Raw genomic sequence first — 17,983 nt, 5'->3', positions numbered from 1 at the left:
CTATTCTTTGTAATTTCTGACAGTAAATGAAGAGTCTTTGGGTTTTGGACTGTTAGTTGGACCAAAAAAAGCAATCTGAAGACGTCCCTTTGGGCTCTGGAAAATTGTGATGAGCATTTTTCACAATTTCTGACATTTTATAGACAAAACAATGAGTCAATTAATCGTGAAAATAGTTGGCGGATTTGTCGATAATGAAAATAATAGTTGCAGCACTAATTATATATAATGACATCTATATAATTTAGATGTAGGAAGAATCACAGGCAAATACCGTAAAACTTAAATTAAAACCCATTATGTCCAAATTAAGTCCCAGTTGGACACGCGTCCCTGTTACTGGCTTGGTGAGGCCGCAGGTTTGGACAAATAAACGTCTCAATTAGAAGCCTAGTCTGGTTTTTATAGAAGTTTGTTTGTCCTGAAATTGTCCTCTTGAGCTGAGCTGCTTAAATAACCAATATAAATATTTTGTCAGTATGTTAAACACTGTCAGTTAATTTTACAGAACGAGTTTGGCCTTGAGGTCAGCCTTGATGTGCTGTCTCTCAGAGCAACATCAAATGATTCATTATTTATGTTATGATTAATTTTTATACTACTAATATTCATATTGTTAAAATAAAAACAGGCTCAGTGAGTTAAGAGATTGAATCCAGTTAAGGCCCGGGCTATTACTTTACGGTGTATGCATTTTATTTTAATCCCATCTGAATGAGGCTGTATAATTCTACGTGTTTTTAAATTTTCACCAAAAGCTTTACTTTTCCTTCATGTGCTGATCTTACGGATATTAAATAAAACATCATTTGTATAAATAAAATACATTTCTGGCTACAGCAGCAGGTAAACTTGTTTCCTAAAATTTTCTACATGCTTTTTTTCGTCAAAAAACACAATCTGAGCTTAAAAACTGGCACAGTGAACTCAGTCGACACAAATAATCTCTCCTCGGAATGATTCAGCTCCAACAAAGACCTTTCTAAGTTTAAAAAAGTGCTCTTTTACTTAAGTAGAGGTACACACTACTGTTTGGTGCTAGAAACATACAAATACAGACATTTGAAATTGACCTGTAAAGGGATATGTAGGTAAATAAAGCTGACTGAATTATTATTTTTTCTCATGCTACATTTTTTTTTGGACAAACACGTGATAAGATAATATTCAGTATTAAGCAGGACTGCAGATGAGTCATTTTATTAATAACACTAAACAATCAAAGTTTATCTGCTACCGTTATCTCTGTCTTCATAAGTAACCCAGCGAGTGCAAAATATTCTGTAAATCCTTTACGGAAACATAAGGCAAAGAATTTTAGAGCTATTGTAGACTACTGAATAATTATTCAAAGTAAAATAAATAAATAGGAACACTTTTTGGTTCAGTTCATTGGGAAATAAAACAGCTCTAAGTAATTCATGTTGGGTCAATAAGATAATCTAGTGAACACCTGACGGAGCCAGAGGTCTGATTTTCATTCATAAACATAAATTGTATTGATTACTTCATCATCGATTTAAAGCTGCATTAACTGATATTCATGACGTCTCAGAACGTGCGGGCGCATCAACTCAGTGTTTCTGTTAATATCTCGGCGATAATGCAGCACATTAATATGGTTCGGATATTTAGTTGACAGATTCTCGAGGTCAGAGTTCTTATTCTTGCAGTGAGCTAGGAGGAAGAGAAGACGTCCTCTCACATTGTCTAACTGGTCTGTCTGTCTGTCTGCATTTTGTGTGAAGCTTTCTGAAAGAATTTCAAAAACCTGACTTAAATTTTTTTGCTTTCCAGTCTCTCTCTCTCTTTACACAATGCTCTGGGACACATGGTGAGCAGGTTATACAGACAGCTGGGGGTTTTCTGCACATTTTGATATAAATATATATAATAATATATAAATTCAAGGTAAAATTGAAAAAAATGCCCATAGACCTCAGAGAGTTAAACAGCCTGTAATACTGCCGATCCCACTGAGGATCAACAGCTGAGTCCGAGCAAAACCAAACCTGAGTCAATATTGGACTTTCATACATCAGGTGGACACAAACACGACACCTTTGTTAGCTCATATTTAAAAGGCCATTTTGCTGTAAGTTTTTTTGTTTGTTTGTCTGCAGCATCTTCACCGTTTGGTTTTTAGAAGTCCAAAGTTTCTGTAGAAAATAAAATGGGTTTTGCTACACTGACTTATGTTCCACTTTGAACTGCTTACCAAACAATGGACACTGTGGATCTGGGCATTTATTCATTTGTATTTTGAATATTAAAGAAAGTTGGTTTGTTACTATAACTCAGAAGGAAAATCTTGGATTAATAAAGATAAAGATTTACAGCATTAACATTTTGTACTTTCATGTTTTTAGCATCTGGATGGGCTCAAGCTGATCCGCCGCTCTTTGTTTTTATCTCTTCGTTGTCTATCAGTGAAGTCATTTTGTGATTTACTACTACAGGACTTTACTGTAAACAGTGTAGGAAAATAAACAAGTACATTTATTCAAGTACGGCACTTAAACTAAATCTGAACTTTTCTATTCCACTTTATACTATTATTCTACTCCATTTTCCAGGGAAATATCATACCACTTACTTCACCACATTTAGCAATTTAAGTTACTTTGCAAGATACACAAAAACACATGTCAACAAATAAAATATGACCTTTCTTTTTTTTTTTTACACTAAAGTACATTTAAATAGTCAAAATCAGGTCCACTTTAACTGGCAACATGAAATGTTGCATTACTGCAAAATATTTTATAGTATTATGACACTATGGCTATTCTTAATTTTGAGAACTTTGACATTTTAAGTAGTTTTTACACTGTGGTAATCCTGCTTTTATGTAAGTAAAGAGTACTTCTTCCACTGAGCTGAGCAGGTAACAATCATCCACCTCTGGTTGCTTCTGAAAACAATGGAATCTTAAATCTAAAATAATGCAAAATGACAACTTCCCGTCACACTCCTGGATCATGATGGTGGATATTTGGAAACCTCACCGCCGATCGATAAATCAACCAACTGATCCACGGTGCGATGACGACCTGCAGGAAGAGTTACGAGTCTTTATGGAGGACGTCGTTTATCAAAACGTGCTCACTGACGTCTGAGGCATTCGGGTGAAAACGTCTCGGCGGCGCTGTCCCGCTAAACAGAGCGATGCAACAAGCAGACATCAGGACAGCAACATGTATGAGGGCAGAGCTGGATGGGTGACGGCAATCCCACAATCCCAGACTTCCCAGTGAGGTCACTTCCTGTGGAGACCTCAGGTCCTGGTGAAGCTGGGGACGACCAGAACTACAATGGCCGCCACTGCAACCGCTGCCACCGCCAGGTTCCAGCCTCCAGTGTCACTCTGCTGAGAAAGAGATGAAGACATGTGAGTGGAGTTACTGCCAGTCACGTTTAAAGACAAAGAAAACAACTGGACGATTAAAAACGAAGGTTTAAAGCTATTTCTAGAAAATAGCTTTAAACCTTCGTTGTTAATCGTCCAGTGTTTAAAAATTATAATTTTCACAAACTGAGCTTTTTCACAACTCTGGCACGGACACCAAGCTGTGCTGAAACAACAGCGCTGCAGTTAAACTGCATTCTCTCTAGCAGCCAGCAGGGGGCGACTCCAGCGGCTGCAGAAAAAAACAGCGCCGCTGAAAAAGCTAATCAGGAGTCGGCTGCTCATTTTTCAGTAAGTATGTTTAGTATTAAGCCCGTTTGTCGCTAGCCAAAATTAGCATCCCAGCTAATATCACAGTTAATGTGAATTACAGATGCAGCTTGCTAACAAGCTAGCTAGCTCCACCCTCTCATCCAAATTGGTCACGTCTGGTTCCAAAAAAAAACAAGATGGCGACGACCGAGCTGCCAAACTGCAGGCTTCAAATCTTTAGTTCATAAACGAGTGATTATCTAAAATAATATGAGAATAAATGTGAAAAATTCAGACTTATATTTGTCTGTTGAAACTACGACCATGTATAACACTTCTAAAATACGTAATATGTGCAAACTAACTGAGCCAAAACCGCAACATAGTAGTCTTGTATTTATGACTTATGATGGCCAACATTTGTATTAAATATCATAATTATGACTTAGTAAGTTAAAATGATGAAGTCAGAGCGTACTGACAAAGAAAACAAGTTTTTAACCATTGATGTATGATAATCAAAAATATAAAGCAAATCAAGTAGAAAATAAAAACTTATTCCGTGAAAACAAAGTGAAATTGTCATATAATAGTCTATATTAAAACTGAACTACACTGAATTACATTAATTTAATTATTTGGAAAATCAAACTAAGCGTCTCTGTATTAAACTGTTAAAAGAACATATTTATTATTTTAAAATGCTGACTTCTCATAGTATTGGTGGTGTGAAAAACAGCTATTCCAGCATGCTGAGGTATAATTATAAAATGATAATAGAAATATTCTAGTTCAGAATGATAAAAAAATCAAAGATTATGACAGATTCTATATCAAAACTATAACTAAACATAAAATAACTACAGATATTATTTATAGTCAGAGCCTAGTATCTCATCATGAGACAAAACAAATAATTTACTGTATTATGAAAAACAAATGAATATGTAAAATATTCAGATCGCTTTTATCAGAAATTGTAACCCAAAAACACGGTCTTATTATTGAAGGACAATTCAATAATGAACATAATATGTGACACTGAGTGAAATCTGTCTCTCATAAATATCACTCGTTAAGTCAAAATTATTCCTCATTATTATACGTGTGACAAACCGTGACTTTAGAAAGTGCTGAGGGATACTTTGGTTGCTGACGTGGAAAAAACAGCTTTTCAAAAACCTTCACAAGATCATCTAAAACAAATAGCAGATAATATTTAACAATATCAGAACAATAAAATAAGAATTATCACGTAAGATAGTTTGTCAAAACACTGAATTAGAATCTAAAATACATTCAAAATTTTGACTTCTGACCTAATATCTCATAATTAACACGAGTCAACGGTATCTTGTAAAGATGACTCCAAGTAAAACTCTTTCTGTTTCTGTGTCCCAGTCCGCTCTGTGCTGTGGTGTTTTCCTCCTGAATCGTCTGCTCCACCTTTAATCTTAATCACAAGACATCATTACATATTCCTCCTCTGTTTAATTCTGTTTTCCAGCAGGATTGAGCCTCCTCACTGTTGGAGGGGTGTCATGTGAGAGAGATTTGATCAGTAATGTCATCATGTTGGAAAGAACCTGCTCAGCTTCTGCACCACATTCACACACTCTCACCACAAAAACCTCATGACCGACTCACACACTCCTCAAACCACCCATCAGGCAAACGCCGTCTAAACGTAACGCATCTAACATTGCTGCTGTCAGCTGACCTCAGCTCGGTGTTTGGAGGCAGAACGCACTCAGACACAAAATCACAGTGAGCTACAACTAGTTTGGTCCAGTAGAAGCTCTTTATAGGACTGTTTTTAAGAGCAGGCATCAAATGGACGAGCAAGAGGAAGCCCCTGCTGCTGTTGAGGCAACCATTTCATCTGTTTGAGTACTTCTGTACGATCAAACAGATGTTGTACTCTGTAAAGGCTGGGTTTTTTTGTTTTTTGATGCAAGTAATGCTTGTAACTGTAAAGTAATTTGGAGTTTTTTACAGAATCGTCCAATATCTCCGTTCTGTGAATCACAGCAGAGAGAAACACTTGGCCGGACCACACCGATGATAGACGTCGAGTACAGGTAGCTCTAATGTCCCCCCAGTGATTCAGCCACTCAGATTCTAAACAGCAGAGCGTCTGGTAGAGAAAGAGGGCGTGGCCATACCTGGTCCCCTCTAGGACGCCAGCTCCTCCCACCAGCACCAAATCAAGGCCACTATTACAATCATTCCTATGAAGGGGATGGAGAGAACAGGGGGCTCAGACGGACGAGTGCAGTTCTGGGGAGAAGACAAAAGGCAGGAGTGTAGGGAGGCACGGGAGAGGGGGCGTGGTCAGAGGAAATAAAACCAATCAGAACAATAAAGTCCAGAACGTGTCGGGAAGAAAGGCGAGCGAGGAGCAAACGGAAAAACAGATAAAACAATGGAGGAGAAACAGGCTGAGCATCAGAATCCATCAAATTTACACAGAATTTGATTCAGTTCGTTGTATAAAGTTCATGTGAAACAAAAGGCGACATCAGGAATAAACAGGACGATGAGAGGAAGGAAACAGAAAGGCAGGCAATCAGAGATGGTTAAAGACAAGATGGAGAGCTTTGCCTTTTAAAGATCTCTGCCGACACTCTGAGGCGCTGCCTTCACCGTCTGCAGATCTGCAGAGTGGGTTAAAGGGTTAAACCAGGAGGGAAACTAGATGACACGGTGGGACCACATGGGCTGGATGTGAGACTCAGGTCTTCTGTCAAGCTGCAAGTCCAGTCCCCATCATCACAGGCGAGTCTTAAGTCGAATCTCATGAAGGCAAATCCAGTCCCAAAACAAGTAAAGTCCTTAGTCCCAAGTCCTTAGTGAAGCTATACAGCAAGTCCCACAAGACCTGTCACGATAACTACTTCTGTTGGACGATATTTTCGGAATACTCGATAAACGATATCGTCATTTTAAGACTTTTTTATGCCACTTACTTGTCCGATGTATGGTCAGGCTCATGTATGGGGCCATATCTGGGCTTGACCACATATCTGTAGCAGCAGAGTAAAAGGACGTCTTTAATCTCCCTCAGAATTAAGTTTTTCACTTTGTTGTACAAAGCTGGAATGGCAGTTTGGGACATTTTCTTTGGCAATTTGTCCTGCCTGTCAAAAGTTTGCAGTTTATTTTAAATGCCGGTTTCTGGACCATGTTGGACGGCTGCGTCTCTTTGGCTTTGACCGTCAGCAAAACCGGTGACCGAGGTCATGTCCATATATCCTGCGATGAGTCGATATTGCAATTATCGGGACAGGCCAAAGTCCCACATCGAGACAGGCCATTCCCAAACCTCAAGTCAAATCCCAAACAAAGAAAGTCAATCCCAAGAGTCTGTGATTAGCAAGTCCCAAGCTGTCAGAGCTGTCAGTCCCATGTGGAGTCTCAGGCCGTGATACTCAAGTCACAAGTCTAGTGATCAAAAGTCAAGTCCCAATTCAGGTCTCGAACAGACAGGTCCTACATCTAGTCTCAAGACTGACACTAAAGTCCCATGTCCAGTTTCAAGCTTGTTTGTTTGTTTAGACCCTGATTAGCTGCTGTTTCACTCTTAAGTCAGTGTCAAGTCACAGCAGGCAAGTCTAGGGCCAAGTCTTGACACCCAGGTCTCAAGTCAAGTATTATAGCAAGACTCTCTGCTTTGGGTCACGAGTCAGTGGCTCCTTTCTGACGTTTGCCAGAAGAGTCCGTCTTCAGATTTGTGACTCCGGTCGACACCTCTGGAAAGTAGTGAGGTGGGACAAACTGAATCCAAATCTGTATGCAGGCATGCAAACTGCTCAGGGGTAAAAAAGGTGAGAAGGATACGCAAGCAGAGAAACACAGAGAGGCGGTGGAAGAGGGGTCTGTTTAAAGCTTACATGTTGTGTCTGCTGCAACAAGAGAAAGATACCGACACGAGAGGGCGTCACTTTGTGTTGAAAAGTAGTGCGGACACTCAGATTAGGGCTGTGACCGTACTCTGAGCTCACGTGGCGATGCACCATGCTGCTGTCACGAGAACGAGATGTGACGATACAACAACAGGATTTTATAGAAATCATCAAAGCTGAAATATACTGTATGAGTTGGGGGCTCTGGGGCTCCTCCCCAGAAAGTTTTGAGCATTAAAGATTTAATTTCCTGCATTCTGGTGACATTTCCTGCTCTGTCTTTCCTACATGTATTTATGATGGAAATGTTTTTATTTATGTAAAAGGAATCACTAAATTCAGGTGGCAGGTGAAAATTTAATATCTACAAATATAACAGAATCTAAGTCAGTGCAGCTCTCAGGCATTATGTGTTACACATCTGTTTCTCCTGCAGATCAACTTTTCATATGTAATATGTCCCTGCTGAGTCGTGATTTAGTCTTCGCTCCTCTTTTGTCATGTTCACAGGGAGAGAACAGAAAATCTGGCCAAATAGAAACTCTGACAAGAAGTTGTTAAAGTTACTGACTGCTGCTGCACGTTCTGGGGTCACTTCATAAGTAGCTTGTTTTATCTTACTTAAATGTAAAACGAACCTTTCTGAAAGCACTTTGATTTGTTCTATAACATTTTTAACGAACATTTTCAAAACGTGACGGGGACATGTCCCCAGCGTCCCCAGTGTAAATGACACAGACGCCAACATGTCTCATCCTGTTGACGTTTTATCCAGGTAGCTGCCACTGCTCTGAACAGTTAGCTTAGCGAACATTACTGGTTAATAACAGCGGGCAAAGTTATAAACTTAACAACATGGCTGTACCTGACAGGACCCCCCCCCCCCCAAAGTATTTTCTCATCTGATCTGCACAAATAACGTAGGTGCCCCATTTGGTTTCAAAACGGATTCAAATTCAAAACGAAAGGTGAGGAGTTTGCATGCCTGTGTATGTTAAGGGTTGTTCCACACATGATACGTTATCAGCCAATCAGATGGACCTTTACGGTCAGAACTCTTATCCTTTGACAATTGAACAAAGCTCCACTTTAGAGCCTTCCTGAATGCTGCACGGAGGAAGCGGTCAGCTGAGCAGGCGTAGAAAGAGACACATGACGAAACAAACTGCCCAGCAGCGACAGATGTTACGAAGAAGCTCACAACAAAACGCTCAAAAACCAGCAACACGACCAGAGCTGCAGCTGCTGCAAACCACAAAGCAACATGACAGACAGGGTTCGGCCAAGCTGGTATCGACCCACATGCACAACGTACAGACGGACAGACTTTTTCAGGTGTGTACTGCGTTGCACTTACCTTGATTACTTTACACATTTAACTTACGCTTTCAGCTTGAGAGAGATGTCAGACCATACTTACATTTCCTGTCTCAGTTTTAACCCTAAGCTGTATTCAGCTGATACCTGACGCCCTAATGACCAACCTGACCAAGAACGTTTTATGAGGACAGAGAGTTTCAACTGTTCTAAAGTCAGAAATCACATACAGGTGATTAGAACCCCCCCCCACTTTATATTTACCGTTGACCTTTGGCCTCTCACCTGTGACTTCCTGCCCATCAGTCTCTGGAGCTCGTCCTTGCAGCGTTGCAGCTCCTGCTCGAGCGCCGCTCGCTCCCGTTGGCTGCTGTCGTACAGCTGCTGCAGGTCCACCAGCTCGCCCTTCAAACCATCACACTGACAGAAAGACAAGTTCAAAGTTCCATTGTGCTTTTCAGAAACCCAACAATTCAAGTCAAGATAGACAAGTCCGAAGTCCAGTCTCAGCTCTCGACAGAAGTTCTAACTCAAGTACAGAGTCAGACCAAGCGAGTCTCAAGTGGGGTCGGGCGACATCGGGATGGACCCGCGCGGGGTGGGGGACGGGGGTGTAGTGGTCGTCTTATGTGCACATGCTCACTCGCAAAGACTTAACTCGGACGGTGGCATCGTCTATCGGCCCAGCCTCTCAAGTCAAGAAAGTATAATTCCAAGTTCCAAGTGGAGGAAAACATTTAAATCAACAAGGCCAACATATCGACAACTATTAGTTAACTGCAGATTGACCAGTATTATAGACCGGCAGGCTAGATGGCGTGCTACTGTGCCTGGTGGTGTTAGGCTAATGGTGCGTTCAATTTCACATCGGAAGTCGGAGTTTCCGAGTTCCAAGTCGGAAACGGGGATACGCCCACTTAAGATTCAGATTCCTATTCGGAAAGTCGGGAGAACATCACCGACCTCGACCTCAAAATCCAAGACGGCTGCTTCTGGAATCAACAGCGGAGAAAGCTGTATTAATTGAGCGTTTGTCGCACTCAGGTCTTATTTGTGTCTCATTAAAAACAGTCCAACTTATATCTGTAGACGTGTTGCTACGGTGATTGTATGTGCAGAATACTGCGTAATGCGCTGTTATCAGCTGGTTTTGGTAACGATGGCCATAGGCATCCATCTTGGTTTTCCGACTTAAATCTGTTCTACTGGAGCGCCGTCAGCACGGGGTGATGTCATTCCCAGCTCCGACCTCCGAGGTAAATGGATCGCCCCACTAGTACCAGTTAGCGAGTTAGCTAACTACCAGTTTGATCACTAACCAGACCAAAAGCTGTTTTTGTTCAGGAGACCCTGGACTCCTTCAGACTGACTGCAGACCACAATGCATCTCTTCCATTTTGTTTTGGTAAAGATGAATTTTTTACATGTAATTCAGAGTAAAGAAGACAAAGTTTTACTGCGAGCACAGCTGCTGATTAAAGCTGCCGTTGTGAGTTTGGTGAACTGCTGCTGCTGTTACCTCTCTCTGCACTTTGTGAGCCGCCTCCTCAGCCTGTCTCAGCTGGACCTGCAGGACGCTGACCTCTGAGCTGCAGACCTCCGGATCCTCCTGGGGGGGTCGGCCCCGGTGTTCAGGACCGGACTGAGACAGGGAGATGTACGAGTCGGCCTTCGCTCGGTCATCCTGTTCACCCTTTGTGTCGCCCTCCACTCGGACTGCCAGGTACACGTCCTCACACCTGTTCAGCAGGAGCGGTCGGCTGGTTAGAGGGCAGAACTGCATTTACAACGTTTACAGTTAACACAATGGCATTTTTAAAGGAGAGGGTAACATAAAAAACCTGTAGGCAGTGAGTGAACAGCATATTGATTGACAGCTGGCTGGACCACTCACGCGTCTCGCTGCTGCTGCAGTTGCTCCACTTTGCTGCCCAACTCTTTGTTGTCGCTGCTCAGAGTCTGACGTTCGTCTGTCAGAGAGGTGAACTCCTCCGTCACCTGACTCACGTCACCTGAACACAGACAGGTTTTATGACGATATATAATGATTTGATTTCTTTGCTTCTCCTGCCACACAGGTGAGAAACCTGCTACCTGTGTTCCACCATGTGACTCTATGCTTTAATATTTCAGGTTTGTTTGTGTCCCCAAAGATTTTAGCTCAGGGGCACAAACAAACACTTTGGGGCCCAGTTTAAAGAATAATGTTTTACATTACTTATTTACCAATAAACAGATATAACTGGCTCACTGGCTTAGCTAAGTGTGCTTTGACACCTGGATCGATTGGACCATCCGAAACAAGGGGGCGTGTCCTTTTTGGCTCGGTTCGTTTGGACATATGCGAACACGGCAATCGACAAAACGAACAAAACAACAGAGCCAAGATCGCCTGCAAGAGGGGGTCTGCAGAGAGAACACAACAAACCCGGGGGCGGGACAAACCAATGTGCTGACGTCACTCTCCTTGTGTGTGGCGTCTGGGAAAGATGCTGATCTGACCAAATGTCATCAGGCAGTTCAGACGCTGAACGGTGTCGATCTACAAAGACACAGAGCTGATACAGAGGGGAGCTTTAAAACTTCACACAGCAACCAGAAGCTTCATGCCAGCCGTTAATTTCTCCGTTAGTCCTTGTAGCCGGAGAAAGCGGCGCCCGGCGCTGACTAAATGTGATGAAGTCCTTCGTGGCTGACGTCCTGTAACGGACATATTAATGAGTCAAACAGAGAAGAGGAGTCTGAAAGAGAAGCAGCAGGGCTGCTGCTCACAGTGATTCACTTACAAACAAGTGATCGATCTCTTTAATCAGCAGCCAGAGACCGAAGACTGTAAATCTTCTCTCTGCTGCTCACTGATTTCCTGTCACAGCGACAGAAACAACAGGCTGTGAATTAAAATCCTCCAGGAGTCTGTTTGTCCCGCGCCGCTGAACTACGAGGACGGACAGAATCCTGTTCCACAGTCAATAAACACTTTGACTTGGAAACCTTATGTCTTCATCTGAGGAACTACTGAACTGTTAGAAGACCTAAACTGTTTCCTCCTCCTCCAGACCGAACGTCACCTGATGCGTCAACAAAGCCTGAAGAAGAGAGTCCTTCTGGTTCCGGTCCTGGACCGTGGCGGACCGCAGCAAACGCTCCAAAGTTTGGTTCAGCTTCACTAAAAAGCCGCACCAGCTGCAGTCAGGAGGTTTGGTGCGAGGGAGGAAGGCGAACCGTTTCCTTCAACACGGCGTGAATCTGAAGGAACGCTTCACTGCGTTCAACGTGTCGCGCTCTCCCAGATCCAGCTAACGCTAACAGCAGCAACGCCTCAGGTACAGAACGCAGGTGAGCCAACGTTCACCTTTTATACTGAAGGGAAACCAGCGATGTCTCCAGATGAGACCCAGAGACGCCGTCTAAGACAGAGACTCCTCTCACTTTAGAGACCTGAAGGGGATGAACATCCCCGAGCGCTGACAAGACAATCCGAGTAACGATAAACAACCCTACTCCTTCTTTCCTCCCCCCTTCCTACCTCCTTCTTCCCTTGTTCCTTCCTTTCTTTCTACTTCCTTTCATCTGTTCTGCCTCCTTTTGTTCTTCTCTCCTTTTGAGGAAGATGAAGAGGAGGAGGAAGATGAAGAACAGTACCCTTTCTTACTCGCTGCACTAGCTGAAACCTCTTCATGTGTTTTTGTTTTGTTTTTAATCATTTCTAAATATTAAAGGGGATCCGGGTCTGAGGCCGGGGTACCGGGTCTGTGCGAGTCCTGGTTCTGGCTCTTCATGCTGATCTCGGCCCTCAGCGTGGTGATCTCCAGCTCGTACTCCTGCGCCGTGGCGTGGAGGCGCTGCAGCTCGGCCCGCAGCCGACACAGCTCCTCCTGCAGGGAGGCGATGTCGTTCTCCCTCTCCGCCGCCGCCTCCTCGGCCGCCTGCTGCAGCATCAGCACCTCCTCCTGGGCCGAACGGAGCTCCTCCTGCACCTCCTCCAGCTCGCTCTCCTTCTCCTCCTCCAGACTGTCCATCTCCTCCTGGACCGACCGGAGCTGAGCTGGAAGAGGAAGAAGCAGAGTTCATAAAGGAGAAAGTGAAGATACCTTTAGGAAGAAAGAAAGCGTCAGACCCGAGGACCGGCTCAGAGAGAGAGGTGACGGAGTAGGAAGAAAGAAAGTGTCAGACCCGAGGACCGGCTCAGAGAGAGAGAGCTGACGGAGTAGGAAGAAAGAAAGTGTCAGACACGAGGACCGGCTCAGAGAGAGAGAGCTGACGGAGTAGGAAGAAAGAAAGTGTCAGACACGAGGACCGGCTCAGAGAGAGAGCTGACGGAGTAGGAAGAAAGAAAGTGTCAGACACGAGGACCGGCTCAGAGAGAGAGCTGACGGAGTAGGAAGAAAGAAAGTGTCAGACCCGAGGACCGGCTCAGAGAGAGAGGTGACGGAGTAGGAAGAAAGAAAGTGTCAGACCCGAGGACCGGCTCAGAGAGAGAGGTGACGGAGTAGGAAGAAAGAAAGTGTCAGACCCGAGGACCGGCTCAGAGAGAGAGAGGTGACGGAGTAGGAAGAAAGAAAGTGTCAGACACGAGGACCGGCTCAGAGAGAGAGCTGACGGAGTAGGAAGAAAGAAAGTGTCAGACCCGAGGACCGGCTCAGAGAGAGAGGTGACGGAGTAGGAAGAAAGAAAGTGTCAGACCCGAGGACCGGCTCAGAGAGAGAGAGGTGACGGAGTAGGAAGAAAGAAAGTGTCAGACACGAGGACCGGCTCAGAGAGAGAGCTGACGGAGTAGGAAGAAAGAAAGTGTCAGACCCGAGGACCGGCTCAGAGAGAGAGGTGACGGAGTAGGAAGAAAGAAAGTGTCAGACACGAGGACCGGCTCAGAGCGAGAGGTGACGGAGTAGGAAGAAAGAAAGTGTCAGACCCGAGGACCGGCTCAGAGAGAGAGAGCTGACGGAGTAGGAAGAAAGAAAGTGTCAGACACGAGGACCGGCTCAGAGAGAGAGAGCTGACGGAGTAGGAAGAAAGAAAGTGTCAGACACGAGGACCGGCTCAGAGAGAGAGCTGACGGAGTAGGAAGAAAGAAAGTGTCAGACACGAGGACCGGCTCAGAGAGAGAGCTGACGGAGTAGGAAGAAAGAAAGTGTCAGACCCGAGGACCGGCTCAGAGAGAGAGCTGACGGAGTAGGAAGAAAGAAAGTGTCAGACCCGAGGACCGGCTCAGAGAGAGGTGACGGAGTAGGAAGAAAGAAAGTGTCAGACCCGAGGACCGGCTCAGAGAGAGAGAGCTGACGGAGTAGGAAGAAAGAAAGTGTCAGACACGAGGACCGGCTCAGAGAGAGAGCTGACGGAGTAGGAAGAAAGAAAGTGTCAGACCGAGGACCGGCTCAGAGAGAGGTGACGGAGTAGGAAGAAAGAAAGTGTCAGACCCGAGGACCGGCTCAGAGAGAGAGAGCTGACGGAGTAGGAAGAAAGAAAGTGTCAGACACGAGGACCGGCTCAGAGAGAGAGCTGACGGAGTAGGAAGAAAGAAAGTGTCAGACCGAGGACCGGCTCAGAGAGAGAGGTGACGGAGTAGGAAGAAAGAAAGTGTCAGACACGAGGACCGGCTCAGAGAGAGAGAGGTGACGGAGTAGGAAGAAAGAAAGTGTCAGACACGAGGACCGGCTCAGAGAGAGCTGACGGAGTAGGAAGAAAGAAAGTGTCAGACCCGAGGACCGGCTCAGAGAGAGAGCTGACGGAGTAGGAAGAAAGAAAGTGTCAGACCCGAGGACCGGCTCAGAGAGAGAGGTGACGGAGTAGGAAGAAAGAAAGCGTCAGACCGAGGACCGGCTCAGAGAGAGAGCTGACGGAGTAGGAAGAAAGAAAGTGTCAGACCCGAGGACCGGCTCAGAGAGAGAGCTGACGGAGTAGGAAGAAAGAAAGTGTCAGACACGAGGACCGGCTCAGAGAGAGAGGTGACGGAGTAGGAAGAAAGAAAGTGTCAGACCCGAGGACCGGCTCAGAGAGAGAGGTGACGGAGTAGGAAGAAAGAAAGTGTCAGACACGAGGACCGGCTCAGAGAGAGAGAGGTGACGGAGTAGGAAGAAAGAAAGTGTCAGACACGAGGACCGGCTCAGAGAGAGAGAGGTGACGGAGTAGGAAGAAAGAAAGTGTCAGACACGAGGACCGGCTCAGAGAGAGAGGTGACGGAGTAGGAAGAAAGAAAGTGTCAGACCCGAGGACCGGCTCAGAGAGAGAGGTGACGGAGTAGGAAGAAAGAAAGTGTCAGACCCGAGGACCGGCTCAGAGAGAGAGGTGACGGAGTAGGAAGAAAGAAAGTGTCAGACCCGAGGACCGGCTCAGAGAGAGAGGTGACGGAGTAGGAAGAAAGAAAGTGTCAGACCCGAGGACCGGCTCAGAGAGAGAGAGCTGACGGAGTAGGAAGAAAGAAAGTGTCAGACACGAGGACCGGCTCAGAGAGAGCTGACGGAGTAGGAAGAAAGAAAGTGTCAGACCCGAGGACCGGCTCAGAGAGAGCTGACGGAGTAGGAAGAAAGAAAGTGTCAGACCCGAGGACCGGCTCAGAGAGAGGTGACGGAGTAGGAAGAAAGAAAGTGTCAGACACGAGGACCGGCTCAGAGAGAGAGGTGACGGAGTAGGAAGAAAGAAAGTGTCAGACACGAGGACCGGCTCAGAGAGAGAGATGACGGAGTAGGAAGAAAGAAAGTGTCAGACACGAGGACCGGCTCAGAGAGAGAGAGGTGACGGAGTAGGAAGAAAGAAGTGTCAGACACGAGGACCGGCTCAGAGAGAGAGGTGACGGAGTAGGAAGAAAGAAAGTGTCAGACACGAGGACCGGCTCAGAGAGAGAGAGGTGACGGAGTAGGAAGAAAGAAAGTGTCAGACCCGAGGACCGGCTCAGAGAGAGAGCTGACGGAGTAGGAAGAAAGAAAGTGTCAGACCCGAGGACCGGCTCAGAGAGAGAGAGGTGACGGAGTAGGAAGAAAGAAAGTGTCAGACACGAGGACCGGCTCAGAGAGAGAGAGGTGACGGAGTAGGAAGAAAGAAAGTGTCAGACCCGAGGACCGGCTCAGAGAGAGAGAGGTGACGGAGTAGGAAGAAAGAAAGTGTCAGACCCGAGGACCGGCTCAGAGAGAGAGAGGTGACGGAGTAGGAAGAAAGAAAGTGTCAGACCCGAGGACCGGCTCAGAGACAGCTGACGGAGTAGGAAGAAAGAAAGTGTCAGACCCGAGGACCGGCTCAGAGAGAGAGAGGTGACGGAGTAGGAAGAAAGAAAGTGTCAGACCCGAGGACCGGCTCAGAGAGAGAGAGGTGACGGAGTAGGAAGAAAGAAAGTGTCAGACCCGAGGACCGGCTCAGAGAGAGAGAGGTGACGGAGTAGGAAGAAAGAAAGTGTCAGACCCGAGGACCGGCTCAGAGAGAGAGGTGACGGAGTAGGAAGAAAGAAAGTGTCAGACCCGAGGACCGGCTCAGAGCGAGAGGTGACGGAGTAGGAAGAAAGAAAGTGTCAGACCCGAGGACCGGCTCAGAGAGAGAGAGGTGACGGAGTAGGAAGAAAGAAAGTGTCAGACCCGAGGACCGGCTCAGAGCGAGAGAGGTGACGGAGTAGGAAGAAAGAAAGTGTCAGACCCGAGGACCGGCTCAGAGAGAGAGAGGTGACGGAGTAGGAAGAAAGAAAGTGTCAGACCCGAGGACCGGCTCAGAGAGAGAGGTGACGGAGTAGGAAGAAAGAAAGTGTCAGACACGAGGACCGGCTCAGAGAGAGAGGTGACGGAGTAGGAAGAAAGAAAGTGTCAGACCCGAGGACCGGCTCAGAGAGCGAGAGGTGACGGAGTAGGAAGAAAGAAAGTGTCAGACCCGAGGACCGGCTCAGAGAGAGAGAGGTGACGGAGTAGGAAGAAAGAAAGTGTCAGACCCGAGGACCGGCTCAGAGAGAGAGGTGACGGAGTAGGAAGAAAGAAAGTGTCAGACCCGAGGACCGGCTCAGAGAGAGAGGTGACGGAGTAGGAAGAAAGAAAGTGTCAGACCCGAGGACCGGCTCAGAGAGAGAGGTGACGGAGCCGGTGGGTTAAAAGGCGAGCGTACCTTGCAGTCGCTGGATCTGTCTGGTGAAGCTCTCGGCCTGATGGGCGCTCGCCAGCCGCTCGTCTTCTAACAGACCTGAGATCAGAGAGGAAGAAACAGATGAGGATGAAGAGCAGGAAGCTCAGCGAGCTTCAGAGCGTTTGGTGTAAAGAGAGTTTCTGACCCTGCAGCTCGAGGAAACTCTCCTCGTGTCTCTGGGAAACCTCTCTGGTCTCGTCCAGCTCCAGCAGCAGCTGCAACACCTGAGCTCTCAGCTCCACCACCTCCTCCTCCTCTTCATCCTGCCCTCCTCCTCCTCGCTCTTCCTCCACCTTCTCCTCCTTCACCTCCTTCTCTTCGTCCTGCTGGCCCTTCTCTCCGTCTCCCAGCGTCTCCTCCTTCTCCTCCAGGGACTCCCTCTCTTTGGCCGTCAGAGTTTCTGCCAACGTGATCGGCCGCTCGGCCTTCAGCTCGCACAGCTCGTCTTCACACACAGAGGAGACAGAGAGCGCCACGTTAGCATCGTTAGCATCGTTAGCATCTCTTTGATTTAAAATAAATCAAAAATACAAAGCAGAGTCAGCAGGAACAAAACCTGCTGTCCTCACGTGGTGAACCCGTTTTTATTGTTTCACATCAGGATGGAAATGTGAAAAGTCTTCCTGAAGAGTTGTGCTTTCATTCTGCAGAGTGCACGCTAATGTGTTAGCACAAACGCTACCATTATTGAACATGAAGGACCGTAAATCTCCCGGCCCTTTACTTTCTGTCTCTCTCTGCTGGAGTGTTTATCTGTGAATATCATCAACTGATCTAACGATGTGCAGCACTTTTAAACATTTACATTTGTATTCATGATCTGAGCAGCTTATAGCAACTAAAGAGGTTTTATAAAAACCAGACCAGGCTTCTGATAAAAGCTTTATGCTAATAAAGTGCTAACTTATTAGCACGGCCCACACAAACACTCTGGATGTACTGCAGTTTACTATCAATAAACACGAGACCAAACTGATGAAACACATTCACACACATTTCATGACTGAAT

The 17,983-nt window shown here is 45.9% G+C and overlaps 1 protein-coding gene across 1 annotated transcript; it reads right to left on the bottom strand.

Annotated features, from left to right (window-relative positions):
- Nucleotides 1-2,672: 2,672 nt before the first annotated feature.
- Nucleotides 2,673-17,489, bottom strand: LOC119904793 (coiled-coil domain-containing protein 136-like; the record flags this gene model as incomplete). Its single annotated transcript, XM_038721474.1, has 8 exons — nucleotides 2,673-3,370; nucleotides 5,827-5,941; nucleotides 9,169-9,303; nucleotides 10,403-10,622; nucleotides 10,778-10,895; nucleotides 12,629-12,928; nucleotides 16,957-17,031; nucleotides 17,120-17,489. Coding segments are annotated over 7 exons (1,323 nt in total), but the record flags the coding sequence as incomplete, so codon positions are not given.
- Nucleotides 17,490-17,983: the final 494 nt, after the last annotated feature.

This window comes from Micropterus salmoides, unplaced genomic scaffold (assembly GCF_014851395.1).
Source record: "Micropterus salmoides isolate LMB-PRFRI ecotype aquatic unplaced genomic scaffold, ASM1485139v1 Ms_hic_scaffold_1536, whole genome shotgun sequence".
Lineage (NCBI taxonomy): Eukaryota > Metazoa > Chordata > Actinopteri > Centrarchiformes > Centrarchidae > Micropterus > Micropterus salmoides.
Note: the sequence above shows the minus strand (reverse complement) of the source record. Positions and strands in the feature narration are given on the sequence as shown.